The sequence below is a fragment of the Lemur catta genome, chromosome 4, assembly GCF_020740605.2.
Source record: "Lemur catta isolate mLemCat1 chromosome 4, mLemCat1.pri, whole genome shotgun sequence".
Taxonomy (NCBI): domain Eukaryota; kingdom Metazoa; phylum Chordata; class Mammalia; order Primates; family Lemuridae; genus Lemur; species Lemur catta.
In genome coordinates this window covers 75,995,704-76,014,356 of record NC_059131.1, presented here as the reverse complement: position 1 = coordinate 76,014,356, position 18,653 = coordinate 75,995,704, and the positions used below count along the sequence as shown (strand labels likewise).

The 18,653-nt window shown below is 38.2% G+C and overlaps 1 protein-coding gene across 1 annotated transcript in view; it reads right to left on the bottom strand.

Annotated features, from left to right (window-relative positions):
• Window positions 1-5,392: 5,392 nt before the first annotated feature.
• SLC9A2 (solute carrier family 9 member A2) overlaps window positions 5,393-18,653 on the bottom strand; it is a 90,915-nt gene continuing 77,654 nt past the window's right edge. The window contains exons 8-12 of the mRNA XM_045550326.1: window positions 17,124-17,285; window positions 12,599-12,695; window positions 10,014-10,145; window positions 8,724-8,814; window positions 5,393-7,913 (exon numbers count right to left, since the gene is read on the bottom strand). Of these exons, the coding sequence (XP_045406282.1) occupies window positions 7,543-7,913; window positions 8,724-8,814; window positions 10,014-10,145; window positions 12,599-12,695; window positions 17,124-17,285 (853 nt within the window). The 3' untranslated portion in view covers window positions 5,393-7,542. The remainder of the gene's footprint in view (window positions 7,914-8,723; window positions 8,815-10,013; window positions 10,146-12,598; window positions 12,696-17,123; window positions 17,286-18,653) is intronic.

The following is an 18,653-nucleotide window of genomic DNA, read 5'->3' as shown; positions in this document are numbered from 1 at the left end:
AATGTGATTCTTTTTAGGTGAATATTGTCTTGTGGTTTCTCTTACACAGTCTAACGTCGTGGTGTTTACAGTGTAATCCAGAGACCAGCAGTGGCCACGTCACCTGGGAGCCTGCTGGACAGGCAGACCCTCGAGCCCCAGCTCAGACCTACTGGGGACCGTTTTAACAGGAGACCTAGCTGATTTGTTTGCACAGTAGTTTGAAAACCTCTAGTCTAATGGGTAGTATTTATATCATTTATAGAGCAGAATCTCAGGGAAAGGCTCAATTCATGTTTGTGTTGTTATGTTTTTAAAATTCTCTGGAGTAGTTTTTGTAATCCTTTCCAAAGTGTCAGGTTGAGCCACATGAAATTGCCATTTTTGTAAGTCAAAAATATCTTCACATGGTTCAACTTAATATTACATGGAATCTTAGTTTAGAAGTATTGAACTTGCCCAAAATATTGAAGGAAATGGCACCCGTTCCAGCACTACGCCAGCCGTAGCTGTGCTGTGGAGCTGGTCTCCGGGCTTGGGCTTCCAGAGGATGGCTTTTCCCACAGAGTGGAACGTGCACCTCTGCCCTCATGTCCAGAGGGCTGAGTAGAATTCAGAAAGGAAACAAAGGTGTGCCTGGCCACAGAAGTGCAAGGCTCTAAACCTAGGCTGGGTGAAGGGAGTGAAGTCTGCAAGGGTTATGCCTGGAGCCAGCAGAAGGGGCTAGAATCACTGGTGCTCTAACCTGGCTGCATGCCTTAGACCAGTGGTCCCCAACATTTTTGGCACCAGGGACCTTTTTCATGGAAGACAATTTTTCCATAGATGGGGGGGATTGTTTCGGGATGATTCAAGTGCATTATATTTATTGTGCACTTTATTACTATTACATTATAATATATAACTAAATAGTTATACAACTCACCATAGGTTGGGGACCCCTGTTTTAGACCGGGGCCACAGGAACCAGAACCCAAAGTCCCTGGGTGTCTGTGCATACCTGGAATTGAGAATCACTCAATTTGAGCAAGAAGGGACTCACCTGCCATGCTCAGAGTTTGAGATTTTATTGACAGATGAGGGGGCAGCGCTGAAGAGTTCCTGCTGGGGAGGGCCCTGAGGACATTCACATTTTAGAAAGGTCCCTTTGGCTGCAGCAAGGACAATTAGCTGGAGGCCTAGAGGAGCAGTCTGGGCTTGGGGCAGTAATCCAGGTGGGCCCTGAGGGAGAGGCGAGTGCTAGGATGGGGGAAGCAGGTGGAGGTTGTGGCCCTTGGGGTGATTGCAGGAGGGGCTGTGAGTGAGCCTAGATTTCTGGTCTGGGCAGAGCTCCATAGGAGCGTAGATAAGGCAGGTGGTGAGCGTGGAATATTGAGAAGGATGTTTCAAAGAGTTGCTTGGGGTCTTTTCCTGAGGAAGCTTCTATAAGATGTTTAGAAATCTATCAGGAGGACAGTAAAACCCTTCAGGGTGATTCTTTATACCCTCTTCTCCCCCAAAAGCTAACGTCACTATAGCCTTTAAGAGTCCCTGAAATAGGGTTAACACCGATCTAGCCAGGGTGAAGCACAATGCAGCTCTTAGAACAGCGGGATAGATTAAAAAAAACTTTTTTTCAGCCCTAAATTACTTTTTCCTTAAGAACTTGCCAATTAGGATAATTTTCTTCAATAATAAAATCCTTTATAATTGTGATAAAGTACTATTATTTATTCTAATAAATTGTATTTTTAGAAGTCATTGTTGTATCATGCTGACTATTTCAATTCAGCATCTCCAGTATGCTAGAAATACATTTTCATAGTAAAACATCCTTTGGCTTTTAAAGCCATTATGTTAATACCAAATATATACAAAACCTGAAATTTATTGTGTACTGATAGCCAGTAAGTAGACCCTTCAAGAACGTGGGGCTTAGGGCTCACACAGTTGAAAATCCAAGTATAACTCTTGACGCCCTCAAAATTTACTAATAGCCCAGTAGTTACTGACCTGAATCCTCACTGATACATAAATAGTCAATAAGAGACATTTTGTGTTATGTGTATTACTATTAATATGTTCTTATAATAAAGTACGTTAGAGAAAAAATGTTAAAATCATAGGAAGAAAAAATATTTTGACTATTAAGCGAAAGTGAATCATCATAAAAGTCTTCATCCTGTTCGTCTTCACGCTGAGTAGATGAGGAGGAGGCGGAGTTGGTCTTGCCGTCTCGGGGGCAGCAAAGGCAGAGAGGTGTAAGTGGACCTGTGGAATTCAAACCCTGTGTTGTTCAAGGGTCCACTGTAATTTTAAGATAGTATCACAATAGGACTTATTTCTAATTAAGCAGATGCACAAGTATTAACATATTTTAAAACATTTTTTGCTTTAGATCTTTTTCCCCCCAAACAGATCAGTAAACTCACCATTATATAAATAGCTCTCTATTAAAACAATAAAAACAAAACTTCTGTTTTCTGAATTCAGTATGTTGTAAGAAATAGTGCTGATTCTTATTTTGAAAAGAGACTTTAAAACCGCTTTTGTTGTTCCTTGAGGGGAGGAGATAATTATAAACATTAAGGAAGGAGTGTTAATTACTACTTACAACTTACATAGCATAACAATGAACTATAAGAATCTTGTTTGAACAAAGAATTATATTTTGACCAGTCTTGATTTAAACTATACCACATCTTGATAGATAAAAATCCTTTTTCCAAAACATACACTGTGGAGGAAAAAAAGTTAAAAATACCTATTAATGATTGCAATTTACAACATGGACAGGAGATAACTTTTCTTCAGGCTTATCAAGGAATCTCTATTTTGAATAGTTGACAACTCAGGCTCTAATCCAGACTGAGAATTACTTCTGGTGTGATAGTTTACCAAAACCTATCTAGAGTTTGTTTAATGAAACTGAAACCACATAAAATACCCAAAATAAACCTAACGTAATAAAGGTGCTCTGTCGCTAACTCCAGGGCGTGGCCCTTGTGAGTCTGTATGCATGCAACTAGGTATGTGTTTGCCTTCAGAAGTCTGTTCCCCATGGCTGACACACAGGTCTGGGCATGACAACCTTTCTGGCAGGACCAGTCTCTGACAAAGGTGAGCATTTTCTTTGGGTCACCTTCAAAGTAACTTCCCGTGCCATCTCTTCTGAATCAATAACACTGGACATATGTCAAGTTGTAACTGCCATTCAGAATAACTTTCTAGCTAAAGGAAAAGACTTGATGGCCAACCAGTAAGAGGCAATTATGGTAGCAAATATAGTAAATGTTTATTAATCAGGTGCAAACTATGTATTGGTGAAGGTCTAAAATTTGATGTGTTAATACATAGCTCTGCATAATCTTTAAAAATCATTTGGTAAGACAATGATTGGCATTAACTTTTTTTGTTTGGGTTGGCTTGGGAAGGCAGTATTTAATATTTCAGAGCATACATTATCTTTGAACCCTTTATAAGGGTCTATTTACATATAGAAAATTAATGAACCAATTAAAATGTTTATTCCTCTAATCAGGTTCTGTTACTCAGTAATAGAGTTTGTCCAGTTTAAGATGTATGTATTTGAAACTAATAGAATTGAAATTTTTAATACTCTAAAATTTTTACCTTTCAAGAATTACAGCTATTGTAACCCCATTTAGTATAAATGAGTACTTTGATGTAAAATTTGGGATTTCTGGGACTGTTCTGTTTTCATGTGATATACCATTTTCTCCATAAATGATTGTTTACATGTGATTTAATATTTAACTTTGGTAAGACTTTTCATAGAAACAAGGAAAAATTTGTGTACGTATACAAAATTTGCTTTGTTGGTGTATATATATACACAAAATTTGCTTGGCAAGCAGAGTTACCCTACCTGGATGCAAATAGCCTCATTTAAATTAGAAATTTAGTTACCAGTCACACTTACGATTCAATGGGAGCCAATAAAATAAAAAAGGAAAAAACATTTGTATTTTTAATTCAAGATACTTTGTTACAGAAGTGAAAATCAGAAAACTCATTGCTGCTCTCTGGCATTCTGTGTACTGGGCATCTCATGGAGTAACATCTCTGCACCTTACAGTGGGAGGAGAAGAGATTCCCATGAAATCTCTGAGACATACTGAAAGGTCTTGAAGTAGATTCTGAACCATTCAAAATAATCCATATGCTGTGTAGATTGAAAATGTGATAATAATCCATTTACAGTAGATAGGTTAACTCTACTCCTAGAAAAACTCATTCCCTGACCATACAGTTAGGAGAGTGGACTCACAATTCATTGGCTATACTTAGAGGTAGTAAAATAGAATTGTATCTGAAAAATTGCAGAAAATTAGAAAACAAAAGAGATCAAAAAACGATGTCCCAGCACATTAAAGACCTCGGAAACTCCCTTGAATGTGTATCAGCTGCACATCCCTGTGGGGGCTGACCCCGTCTGAGGAAGTCGGCTAAGTGTGGAGTGCATGACATCAGAGGAATCCAGCAGGAAATTATCATCTGTCAGGGACAAAGAGCCATGGTTGGTGCCACACAACCGTCACCCAAAAGGGTCTTCTGCTTTCCTTAGAAGGAAATTGAACAAAGGGCCTCGCTAAAAAGTAGGATATAAAGTAGCAATGAGCTACACACTTTGCTCTAAAAATGAATAAAACAAAAACAAATCCCCAGATCACAGTCTATTCTGAGTCAGGAGCTTGTTCAGGTGGATGCAGAAATCAGCACATGGTGTTCAGGCCTCAGCAGATAATGCCAAAAGCTCCTTCCTCTGGACAAAGTAATCACTTAAGAATAAAGTCCAGTGTGCATTTTGAACAAACAAAAATATTACAGTTTTCATAGTTGAGTATGAAATGCCAGTTTTAACATAAACATGATTCAGGCAGGGCAACAAATTCAGAATGTGCTGAGACATGTACCAACTGTTTCTCTATGCTTTTCATATAAATCACATGCCCACTCCCCAGGTAAAACCCTACACCCCCACTACAAAGATTAGCAAAAGCTGCAAGTTCATCACAGGCATTTGGGGGGCATATACACAAAACACATGCTTTTGAAAGTATTAGACTTTGAGGCCAATATCTAGTTTGTTAACTGGCATAACTGCAACGGTCGGCCCTTAGCATTATATATAAACCAATCAATAAACCCTGACTTTTTACTTATAGGTAGTTCAAATTAAATTTTGTTACAACCAGCACTGAAGAGCTATCAAAATTCTACAGCCATGTTGGATCTCTGGTTGGATCAAATGTTTGAATGAAGGGTGTCATTTACAAAGGGCTGTGGCTCTCTGTACTACAGAAATTTATATTTTTACAGTACTTAGTTAAAGGGTTTCACCTTCATACTCTTTCTTTCTATGGTAAGTAGAATTTAATAATTACAAAAAGAAAAAAGTATAAAGAAAAGCTAAATGAAGTCAAATTTATTTTTATTGCCTTTTTCATTCAACAAATAAGAAAAAATTTAAACTGATAATAATTAAGATCAAGTGACTTAGGTGTTGCTTTTCAGAAATTTATACACTGTCATCCAAATTCTTTTTGTGACTTTTAATGATTGAAAGCTGAATTGGGTGTACCTGCTTAACAAGAAGTGATACAGAAATTTTCATGTGTTCTCCTTCAGTTCCAGAAAGTTAAACTCCTCATAATAGTTTTTAATATAGGAAACCAGGAAAAATCGGGAAATTTATTTTTTAAGGTCATTTTCAATTTCCACCTTTTCAGATTTCACAAACTATAAGTATTCTAAAAGTTGACTCTTGGCATTCTCAAAAATATACATCATCTCTTCATGAATCATATTTTTATAATACAATTCTATGACAGTTTTAATTTGTCCTCAGAAGAAATATATTTTCATATAAATATTTTCATTTATATAAATATTTTCATTCAATTCAAAATTGAGATTTTGGCACAGAGCCCTAAGCTTGTAGCTTCCAAATTGCATCCTACCCTCTTTTCCACTGATTAAGAAACTGCTCTAATGAACATGGGCCTTGTACAGGTCTGTTTTTCCGCTCTGTCTCATGCCCAACAATCTAGCAGTATTCTAAAATTTTAGAACATGAGAAAAAGGGGTAGAAGATTTACTACTCCATGTTGGTGGGGGTGGAGAACCACAGCTGAGGATTGTGTCTTTTTGCCTAATTTATTCATGTTCTATCAATAACACTGGGCACTTGTATCCTTTGCTATATCTCCAATGTGAAACCAAGGGACTGTATGAGTGGCTTCATTTACTATCTATAAAGACAGGCCAATAAAATCTACAGTTTAAGAGACAGACAGAGATTCAAATACTAATATTTAATGATTATGTTCTACTTCTTTTCTTTCTGCTGTACTCTTTTAAACAGTACTCCAATCAGTAGAATCCAATTTTATATGAAAAATTCGAGTTACTACATTACTAAAGGGTGAGAGGTAACAAATTACAGACTAGTGCAAAGAAAATAGGGCTCCCACCGTCTCCAAAGTGCTTCCTGAATAAAATTCAAAACCTGAAATCTCACCAATTTGTTAAACATTGGAATACCGTTTATAGAAATTTTCATCTTTGTCTGCTCCGAGCCTCCGAGGCTCAAGTTCAAAGAATGTTTTACACAAAAATTCTACTGAAGCAGGTGGTCACAGATAGGCATGAAAGGAATCACCCGCACCCTCCTCCGAGTATTGCACAACAGAAAGCCCGCCCACAGGCTGTAAGCAGGCGCTGTCCCAACTCCCCGCTGGCCACATGGGCCCTCACAGGTGGAACTTCATCAAGAGCTGCCACCAGGTCTGTCAAACAGTATCAGCTGGTTTCTCCCGGGCAGCGTTCCCCTTTGCACCACTTAAACAAGAAGGGGAGATGGAACTTACAGGTCACCCTCAAACACACAACAGAGGAACAAATTAAAAACCAGCTGATTCTCATTATTTCATAAGCGTCCCGGGACCTCCCGTCTGGGCTCTGGGAGCCAGGCCACCGCGTCCGCTGGGGCGCACCGATTGCTCTCCCAGTTCCAGGCCGGAGACGTCTCTGCGTAGGGCCGTGCTCTTCACCAGCTGGTCCCTCAGCTCAGCACAGGGCACGGCCCCTGCCCTGAGCGTGGGACCTGTCCCCCAGGAACCGTCCTCTACCCCTGCACAGACATCCTCCGTACTTTTAGTGCCATTCACTTAAAAACTGATTACAGATATACATATTTTTTCCATAAATAAAATTTGAGACATATATGTAATATATTAAAATTTTCACCAACAAGGGTGCATTAAAAATTTCAAGTTCTGTCGTTCAAGTTCAATAAAGGCACGCTATTTTTTCTTCAGGCCCGCAAAGAATACGACCGCTAGCCACGAGTCACAAAAGGCACTTCGTGGGGCATTTTTTCTTTGATTTTCCTTTTCTTGAGATATGCATTCTTCCCATGCATCAGTGGCATGACTCTACCACCCAAGGAAAGTATTTAGATGCGCAGTTTTGAGTGGATTCCATGGTTGTGCCAGGTCCCGGGGTAACAAAGCACAGCCGTGCGGGGCCAGTCACTCGGGTTTGCTTTGGCCGTTTCGTTCAAGGCTTCTCGTGCCCGAGTCGGGCTTTGCGGTTTCCAGGTTCCGATGCCCTCCGGACCAGCCTCGGTGGTGGCTTGGGTGGCACGTCTTCAGTCAGACTGTCTTCCCTCCCAGGGCCAAACTGGTCTTTGGAGAGAAGGGGCTGCCGTAGTAAGCCTGGCGTCTGGGTGCCCCCGTCTTTGCTGCGGGGTGCTGGGGGGGTGCTGGGCCGCCCTCGGCTGGAATCAACATCCACTTCGTTCTTCCATTCCATTTTGTAAGACGGGGGGGCTTTCTTGGAGAACTGTTCTGGCAAAAAGCGCCTGGCTCGGGGCTGCAAATTGAGCACGGTGGTCCCTGCATCTGTGTCTGAGTCACTGCTGTTGCCATCTGCCACAGAGCAAAAGAGAGAAGGTGGGCAAGCACTTTAGAGAAAAGGCATTCCAAGGGACTTCAATATCTTAGTGGGTCAAGCAACTGCACGTCTGTCCTGGGGCTCTGGGGAGAGGGGAGGTCAGAGGGCTCACTGTCACGCCAGCTGAGCGACTGTGGGCATCTTGCATAACCTCTGAGAGCATCCCTGCCCACAAGTGAGTATATTCGTGCTAACTTTGAAGAGCTTACTGTGTGCCAGGCACTGTCCTAAGCCCTTTCAAATGCATTAGCCCATTTAATCTTCCCATTTTACAGCTAGGGTAAGTATGTTCAAGAGATATCAGTAAGTGATAGAGCTGGAGTTTTAACTGAGACCTTCTGGCAGCAGTGGCCGTGCTCACCTGCCCCACAGGAATGATCCCAAGTGGACTCAGCTCAGCGTGTGGCACATAGTAAACAGTCTGGTAATTACCTGCTATGGTCAAGATTCTTGCCTTGACGTGGAATCTCATACACAGCTTTGCTGATTTTTTTTTTTTTTTTTTTTTGTATTTTCACAAAAGGGCCAAAACACTTTGCAAACAAAGGGAGGAGGCAGGATGAGAACCAGATTCAGGTGCTGGAGTTCTGTGGGTAGGGGAGCTGACCGCTGACCGCATGCCTGCCCAGAGTGCCACTCAAAAAGGTTGCAATGTGAATGAAAGGTTATTATTTGAGATTTTCAGACTATTGAACTTATTTTTAATGAAGAAAAATAATAGAGAAGTTTCTCTACTTTATAAGCATTAGTAAATAAAGCTTTTCTGCTCCAGGCATAGTCATTACCTGCATTTGAAATATTCTTTTTCTTTTGTAGCTTTTCTGGAAGCTTTGTATTTTTAGGTAAGGATAAATATCGGGAGGTTGAAGTGGAAGCCTGTAAAAGAAATAGAAAACCTTATACAGACTACATAAGTGGCAGTTCTTATATATTAGAGGTTGACAATCTTATAGCAAAACTTGGTGTCAAAAATCAGAATTTTTAGTTCGTGATTCCAAAATTACTCTGTGAGGGGCTGTAACTATTATATTTGAAATAACTAAATCCCTTCCGTAATATAGTGAAGATCTGTACTAAGGAAAATAGAAATAAATGGGACCATTAGAAACAAGATATGACAACCACTGGTCCTTCTTAAAGAACATCTACCAAAATGTCTATTTAGAAAAGTAGAAAGACTCAGAACCTACATGTATGGAGAAGAAGATATGTAAAAAATGTAGCATATTTTTATTTACTTTAATAAATCTGGAAAATGGTAGAACAAAAAGTATTATTATAGCTAATTTACTGACATAGCAAATGCCAGTCTCTAGTGTTTTAAATTAACTTTTAATTGATACTATTATATTTTACACGTAAAAAAGATAATTTCCTAGTTCACACAGAACCCTTTTGATCTCTGACTACCCAGTGCAGAATATTATTAAAAATAAGATGCAGTGCCTGCTATGTGGAATCAATAAATAGTAATATTTTAAGATGGCTTTCCTCGTCTAGTGCCAATGCCCTGGGCCAATCGAAATGCTGACCAAACTGCACTCATGCTCACTTTCCCTGGCCACTGTGGCCTTCTCACAGGTCCTCAGAGAGCACACAGCTTGCCTTGGCACTGGCTGCAACCTCTCTTTGGAGTATTGCTTTCCAAATGAAGCCTGGCCCAGACATTCTGTTGAAAATTGTAACTTGACCATTTCTTCCCTGTACTCCCAAACCTCCTTCTTCAGCTCGGTTACAATTTTCTCCATAGCACTTACTGCCTCCTGACATATCAGACAATTTACTTATTCTGTCTACTGCTGGTAGCCTTCTCCTCCCCTAGAATATGAATCCCACAAGCATAGGAATCTCTGTCAGTTCTGTTCACCGATGTATTCCAAGTCCTAGAACAGTGCCTGGAACACAATAGGCGTTCCAGAAACGTATGAACAGACTTTATAATGAACTCCATCCCAGAATGCCTGTGACTCAACCCTCAGCAGCTATTCCATCCAGCCAGCCCATCAGCTGATCAACCGAACAGCTGTTGCCCCGCCCCTGGCAGCCTGTGCAAGCCCAGGCACAAACTCCTGTACCCTGCGCTCGCGATTCAGGCTGCTGTCTTTCCTGATGCTCTCTCGCAAACTGTGCCGCCGGCGGATCAGAATCTCCTTGGCTTGTCTCTCACTCGTGTCGGCCGTCAAATTATGTCTGTTGTAGGACAAAGTCTGAAATGAAAACAGGAAAGTGACATTTTACAAAAAAAACCTGATCACTTCCCCAGAAATTCCAAAACTTTACCACGTTTCTTTGGAGTTGCACTTCAGCTAGGCTCTTACAACTTCTGTGCAGAGCAAAAAATTAAACGTATAACACTCTTCAGATTTTGAAAGAATTCATCTTTTAATAAAAGTCAGTGCATATGATTTTTTTCACTGAAAAGTGTAGCTTCATAAACGAGAAAAATAACTGAATTCATCAAGTGTCTTTGTTTACCTTGAAGTACCTTGTATGTATTTAGCCATTATTAATAGCTGGAAAAAGAATATAAGTTATCTTCATACATCCCCTATTGAATAGAAATTACTGATATAGAAACAAATCACTTTGAGCCACTTGGTGGTGCCATGTCCTTCTGATTAACTTCAGAACTTTTCCTTTTTTCAACTGGGTTGTCACACTGAGAGAGCTGGTGCCATCTCCCCACCAGTGGCAATGATCATGTCCCAGTATTTGAAGGAGTAAAATTTTTGAACTAGGGCTGCACATGACATCCATTTTTAGTTTTATAAGCTATATAGAACTGTGTTTCCTAAAGTAAATCATAATTAATAAAGTTCATTTTCTGATAGAATAAACACGTACCTCTTGGGAATATCCTATGTCTAGAACTATATTAGGCTCTGTAGAGAGATGCAAAAACAACATATAACAAGGCTCAATTCTTGCCTTGAGGAGTTCACTATTTAGTTGGGCATCTAAGGCTAACAAAATATCATGAAATGAAGTGCTAAATCACGTGGTGCAGTATAAGTGCTATTCCATTTAAGGACAGGGCTGAGCATAGTGTGGTGGTTGTTGGAGGAACCTTAAAAATTGGAAGCTATGGACCACGTGCAGGAAGCCATGAGGTGCTCCGGGAAGAGACAGAAAGCCACACAGGCCAAGGAACAGAGCCAGAAATCTCACTCCCTGGGTGTCTGGGATGGGTGGGCGAGGGAGATGTGGAAATATGAATCAATAAAGTAGAAGTAAAACTGTCCATACTAAAATAATACAGAGCCATAGTATAAATAGTAATCAAAGTCTGATTTTTATAAAAGTGTAGATACAGCCAGAAGCTAACCAGCCATTTTTGTTCCCTAACTTCCTTGCTGCTATAACTGGTTACTGCTTAATGGCACGACCCTTCCTGACAGGAGTGAGATTTGTGACTCCCCCACTACTTCCATAGGTAACATTGCTGCTGTAAATCCTAAGCCTGCTCTTTGAGGTATTTTTCAGACTCTGCATTCCTGGGGTACCCACTGATGCCAACTGGACCCATGGATAGACGTGGGAATGGATCCAGCATCCCTGAGACCCCCTACCCAGGAATCACCCAATTAAGAAGATAATTTCTGTGCCCCGACCCTATGAGTTCACACCCTGCCAATCAGCAGACCCAATTCCCTAGACCTTTGTTTGCCAAACACCTTTAAAAACCTTGGTCCCCAAATTTTCAAGGAGAAGCATTTTAAAAATTACTCCCATCTCCTTGCCTGGCACCTTGCAAAATAAAACTCTTTCTCTGCTGCATCCCCTGCTGTCTATGTATTAGCCTTGCTGGGCGGTGGACAGGGGACCTGGCTGGGCTGTAACAGAACTTGGAAATAGAGACCCCAAATTCTCAAAACATTGTTTAGCCTGGAAGCTCCTGTTTTGTTTCATTTTAAATCATAGGATGCTGTTATTAAAAGGTGCTTTAGGGAAAAGGGTGAGCTAAGAGTAATGCCGATGGGATGGGGGTGCCCTGTGGGAGACCAGGTAGGAAGTTGAAGAAATGGCCCCCACATGAGAGAGGAGGACCCCTGACAAGCTGTGGCCCCTGGCATGCTTCACCTCCCTGCGTCTCAATCTCTTCATCTGTGAAATGGAGACAATAGCAGCACCTCCCACTGTGGGAGGATTCAATGACTTAATATAAGCAATGTGCTGAAACAGGGCTTGGCAAAGTGAACACACTCCCTAATCATTAGCTATATTGTTAGCAAGTTATTAGAGTGGGGCATTAACAATGGAAATACAGTGAAAGAAATGCCTCAGAAGATACACTAAAAGAAGAAACTATAGCACTTTATAAATAACAAGGAGGACCAGATCCACTTAAAAAGTCTAAGCTATAAAGCTATTTCCTTTAAAAAAAAAAATAGCGGTCGGTTCATTTCTTCACAATTAGTCAATGTGTATACTTCTTTATCTCCAAGCTTATAGGAGCAGAACTCCCAGGGGTCCTGAGGCTTCTGGCATGGTGTCCGGGAGGACGGTGGAACCCTGGAGAGGGCTGAGGAAGCAGAGGAGATGCCCGGTGCACAGCTGCTGAGGATAGCATAATGGCGGGGCATCTAATTACAGCACAAAACCAGAAGGTATATTTTTAGCCAAAGGTAAGTAAATATTTTGCTAAAGAAATTATTCTCACTCGCTGACGGATCTGATAGAGATTTCTTGATAGTATTTCTCGAATTTCATCCATTTCACCAGGTGTGAGCTTCCTTATTTTTTCTTCACGACAATCACTGTGAAAGTTTAGAAAAAGAATGTTTTACCTTTTGACAAATATTAGAATCATTGATTTTCTTCTTTAGCGACATAATACCATTATTTAAGAAGAATCTTAGATTAAAAAACAGCACTTTAGAACTTATTCAATATTTTTACATAATTCTAAAACTCTTGATGTCAAAATCATAGCAAGTTTAATAATGCACAAATTTTCAAAGTCTATTCATGCCGTTATTTTTTTAAGGAAGAAAACTACAGTGGCTTATAATGCTATCACTTTATTATTTCTAATACTCCATAAATGAAATAATATAGAATGGTTTTCTCCAACAGAAACTCAATTAGCTATATTTAACTATCAAGGCTTTGTATTTTAAGTACCTCATTATAAATATTTGCAAACACACCATTTATAATATGTATGTATATTCAGTCAATCCTCATAATTTGTGGATTCCATATTTGTGAATTCACCTACTTGCTAAACTTGACTTGCAAACCAAATATCAATATTTCTGGCACTTTTTCAGTCATTCACAGATGTGCTGTGAGTGGCAAAATATTTGAGTCACTCAACACATGATCCCAGAAGATGTTGAACAAGGTGACACCCTACGTTCTTATTTCCACTGTCATACTGTAAATAATGTCCCTTTTACAGTCTATTTAGTGACACGTTTTTCACATTTTATGCTCTCTATTGAAATGGCTTCCAAGCTTAGTGCTGAAGTACTGTCTGGTGTTCCTAAGTGCAAGAAGGCTGCAATGTATGTACCCTATGGAGGAAACGCATTAGACAAGCTTGCTTCACACTTGAGTCATAGTGCTGTTGGCCATGAGTTCAATGTCAATGAATCAATAATATATATTAAATAAGGTGTCTTTCAACAAAAACATACATAAAACAAAGTTACATATTGATCAACTGATGAAAATTTTGGGACCAGACGATTGCAGGAACCCAGCGCTGTATGTCCCTAGGAACGTTCAATAACTTGTAAACCAGTGTTGGGGGTGACTTTATAGAATATAACTACTGCAAATAACAAGAATTGACTATATTTATAAATTTTTACTCTACCTCTTCCAAAAAGGCCTTGAGGGGGCTTTCAAAAATATATAGGACAACAAAATAAATAGATAAGGAAATAAAGTTAAGAAAACAAATTAAAGCTGGGAAGGTTAATATGCATAAATGTAGGTCTCACAGAAGCACCAAAGACACATAAATTAAAGAGCACAGTTCTTTGATATTTTTTAAATGCAAACTTGCCATTATTGTAAATCAATCATAATAGTAATTACTGGAGTACAAAAACCTAGTGCCCAATGGATAATGGATACACACAAAGGAATGAACACAGAGATCTAAGGCTTCAGCAAGACAGACTTTTGTAGATTTAGATGATTCATTTTTGCCTCTATATCCATTGTTCAGATAATTTTTTTAAGAAACATCTTTTTAGGAAGAGGTCTTGTTGTTTAGACAGCGGTCCAGTTTTCTAGTCAGGTTTTTTTTATCACAATGTTAATTCACAGAATTTTAGAGTTGGAAGGAACAAGAAAGGTCATTAAGTGATAATCATTTTGATATCTGATTTTCTTGTACAATGTTCCCACCAAGTTCTTACCAACATATGTTTGCACATCTTGAATGACAAGGGCACAACTTCCTCCCTGTGTATACTCAAATCATTTTTATTGAAATATAATATAAAGAAAGAAAAGGGCAAGAATATTATGCAACTACTGCTCAAGTCAAGACACAGAACATTAACTAGGACCCCAGAAATTGGTTGATGTCCTCTCCAACCAATCACTACTTCTCTTGCTCTTTGCCAAAGGCAATGACTATCTTGACTTCTAATATCATAGATTAGCTATGCCTGAATTTGAACTTTATATAAATGGAATAATACAATAATATGTAGTCTTTTGCACTTGGCTTTTTTTGCTTAGCATTATGTTGAAGATTCATCTGTTACTACATGTAGCTGTAGTTCATTCATTTCCATTGTTGTATAAAATTCCACTGTATAAATATACTATGATTTATCCATTTTATTGTTGATGAATATGTGGCTTCATTCCAACTTCTGGATGTTGCAAACAGTGCTTCTATGAATATTCCCATATATGTTTTTTAGAACACATATGATTAGCCATTTGGATATTCTACTTTGTAAAGTACCTGAACAAGTCTCTTGTCCTTTTTTATAGGATTATCCTTTTTTTTTTTTTTTTTTTTTTTTTTTTAGCACTTTGTCAGTTTTATGTGAGGCAAGTATCTTCTCCAGTCTGTGGTTTGCCTTTTCACTCCTTTAATGATGTACTGGGATAAACAAAATCTCCTGATTTTAATATAGTTCAACATATCATCTTTTCCTTCATTAAGTGTTTTTGGGTTTGTTTAAAAATCTTTCCCTATCTCAACATTAAGAAGACATTCTCTTATAATCTTCAAAAGCCTTATTGTTTCACTTATCACCTTTAGATCTATTAAATACAATACACCTTGACTTGATACAATGTGAAGCAGTGGTAAGTTTCACTTTATCTCCATCTAGATACCAAATTGACCACAACCATTTTTTTCAAAGGCCATCTTTTCTCCACTTCTCCTATGGTAAACTCTGTCGTTAATAAACTGTCCACATGTGGGTGGGTCTGTTCTGACTTCTCTGTTTCATTCCACTGGTCTACCTCTCCTTGTTTCAATATCATATTAATCAGGTAACTTTATAATAAGTCATACTATTTAATAGTATAAATCTTCTAAGTTTGTTCTTCTTCAAAATTATCTTGGTTAATTTTGGCCATTTACATTCCCATAAAAACTTTAGGACCACTTTGTTCAAACACACACACAAACAGACAGACACACACACACACACACACACACACACACACACACACATACACACACACCCCACCCCAGGATTTTGAATAGCATTGCTTTGAATCCATAGATCAACTTGCAGAGAACTGAAAATTTTACAATATTGAATCTCTCTCTTCCTCTATTAATATTGCCTTAATTTATCTGTTTTGCATTGAATGTGTAGCTTTCTGTGTAGATATTTTATATATTTTCTCTAAATTTGATATTAACGTTAGATATGGTGTTTGATGTTGATGTGTATGGCATTTAACGGTGCTATTCTAAATTAAGCAATTTTCTAAAATAGCATCTTCTATTTGTTGATACTTATAAAAGTACTACTGAGTTTTTTTCTTTCCTTTTTTTTTTTTTGCCATGTATTCTGAAACCTGGATAAATTTACTTAAGTCTATTTACTTGTAGATGCTTTTGGATTTTCTGTGAAACAATTAGGTTGTTTGTAAATATTGATGGCTTTATCCGTTCCTTTTCTATCCTTAATATATTTTATGTTTTTCTTGTTTAGTACTTGTAAAATATTAAATACAAATGGTACTAATAGGCATCGCTGTTTTGTTCCAGATCTCAGGGTAAATCTTTCAACATTTCAACATTACAAATTGTTGCCATAGGTGTTTTGTGAATAAACTTTATCAGCTTCAGGAAGGATTACTCTATTTTTAGTTTGCCTATATTTTTTAATATAAAAAATATTGAATTTCTTAAAATATTTTTTCTGCTTCTATTTGCCGATAGATGACAATCTATAATTTTTCTCCTTTATTCTGTTATAAAGTGGTGAATGACTTTGATTTATTTTTGACTATTAAACCAGCCTTGTATTCCCAGAATAAACCCAAAATGATTGTGATGTATATCCTTTACATAAATCTGTTTGTATTTGCTAATATTTTGTTTAGAAGTTTACAGAAATATTATGAGTGAGGTCAGTCTATAAATTTCCTTTCTTGTAAAAACGTCTTTGTCAGGTTTAATATCAAAGTTATGCTGGTCTCATGAGACAATTTGGGAAGTTTTCCTTCCTACTATCTGAAAGTGTTTATGTAAGGTTGATATTATTTCTTCCTTAAATGTTTGGTAGAATTCACAAATGAAGCCATATGCTCTTGAAGTTTTCATTGTAGAAAAGGTTTAAATTATAGATTTATTGATTTAATACTTAAGAAACTATTCAAATTTTCTATTCTTTTGTGGATTTAATTTGTTCTTTTTCTAATTTCATAGCATGAATGCTTAGATTCTTGATTTTCAGACTGAATTCATTTCTAATATTTGCATTTAAGAGTAAAAAAATTCCCTTTAAATATTTCTTTATATAAAATTCCATGTTTCATATTTTCATTATATTCCAATTCAAATATTTCCTGATTTCCATCATAATTTCTTACTTGATCCAATTTTTATTTAACTTCTAAAATACAGATATATTCTAGTTTTTATTTTATTTTCTATTTTGTTTTGGTTTTGATCCCTTTCTGGTCAGAAAACCTATTAATGCATATTTAGTAATACTAACTTTTATTTGTAAAACTATACTTACTTTAGAGATGCAAAAGAAGGAACAGTACTTATCATCCCAGTCTCTGCCATCTCAATGGCATGTTTTATTTCAAGCTTTTTATATAACGACACAATGCTTGACTTGGGTTGGTTTTCCCGAATTAAAAGCTTCCGAAGGTATTTATCATCAAACTTCTTAAACCTGTAAAAACAAAATAAATACCAAACTTTCAATAAATTAGTACTACACTGACTAAAAAAAAAAGTGTTTTTTTTTTTTTCTCTTTACCAATAAAATCATTTCCACTACTCCCAGGAAAAGAATTTAGTAGCAGCACTTAGCTAGTCTGATTATATATATACATATTTTATATGTATATACCTTTGTATATGAACTACACATACCATGTATAAGCATATATACATACACATATATGTGTACATAACACATTCTGGTAAATTTTTGTATATGAATATGACATATATATATATAGTATTCACTAATTATAGATTAAAATACATATATTTCTTCCTTTGCCATTTCTCTAGTTTCCTTTTCAGCAAAATTACTTAGAAGTGTTGTCACTACTTGCTGTCTCCAGTTCCTCTCTTCTGATTCTCTCTGGAACATTCACAGTGCCTCCAACACTCCATTAAAGCTACCCTCATCGAGGTCATCAGTGAACCCCACAATATAAATCCCATGGCCAATTATTAGTCCTCACCGGTCCTGCCCTCACCTGCTTAAAACATTGTCTTCATTTGGCTTCCAGGACACCACACTCCCCTAAGGTTCTTCCTACTTCTCTCTCAGCATGCCTTGTTGGTTCTTTCCCTTCTTTCTGACCTCTTAATGTAGGAGTCCTCTGGGGCTCCGTCCTTGGTCTTTCCCACCCCACACTCTTGCCCAGTCCCTTGCAAACAACTCCCAAATTTGTGTCTCCCCCTCCAACCTCCCTCCCAAACCCCAGCCATGAGCATTTGGCTGCCTTCTCAACATCTCCAGTTGGATATCTAATACTTGACTTGTTCAAACTGAACTGGCCTTCTCCCAGCATCCTCCCCATCTCAGCTAATGATGACTACACCAGGTCAAAAGCCCTGGTGTCGTCCCTGATTCTTCTACTTCTCTCATGTTCCATGTTAGGGGCTGAATTATGTCCCTCCAAAAATTCATATGTTAACATCCTAATCCCTAATACCTCAAAATGTGACCGTATTTGGAGATATGGTCTTTACAGGGGCGATTAAGATGAGGTCATGAGGGTGAGCCCTAATCTACAATGACTGTTGTCTTCATAAAGAGAGGAAATTTGAACTCAGACACATACAGAGAGAGGGAAGATGCTGTGAAGAGGCAGGGAGAAGACAGCCACCTACTGGCCAAGGAGAGAGGCTCAGAACAAATCCTTCCCTCACGGCCCTCAGAAGGAAGCAATCCTACTGACATACCTTGCTCTCTGACTTCTAGGCCCTAGAACTGTGAGACAATTTATTTCTATTGTTTCAGCCACTCAGTCTGGGGTACTTTGCTACAGCAGCCCTACAGACTAGTACTCCATATATGCCC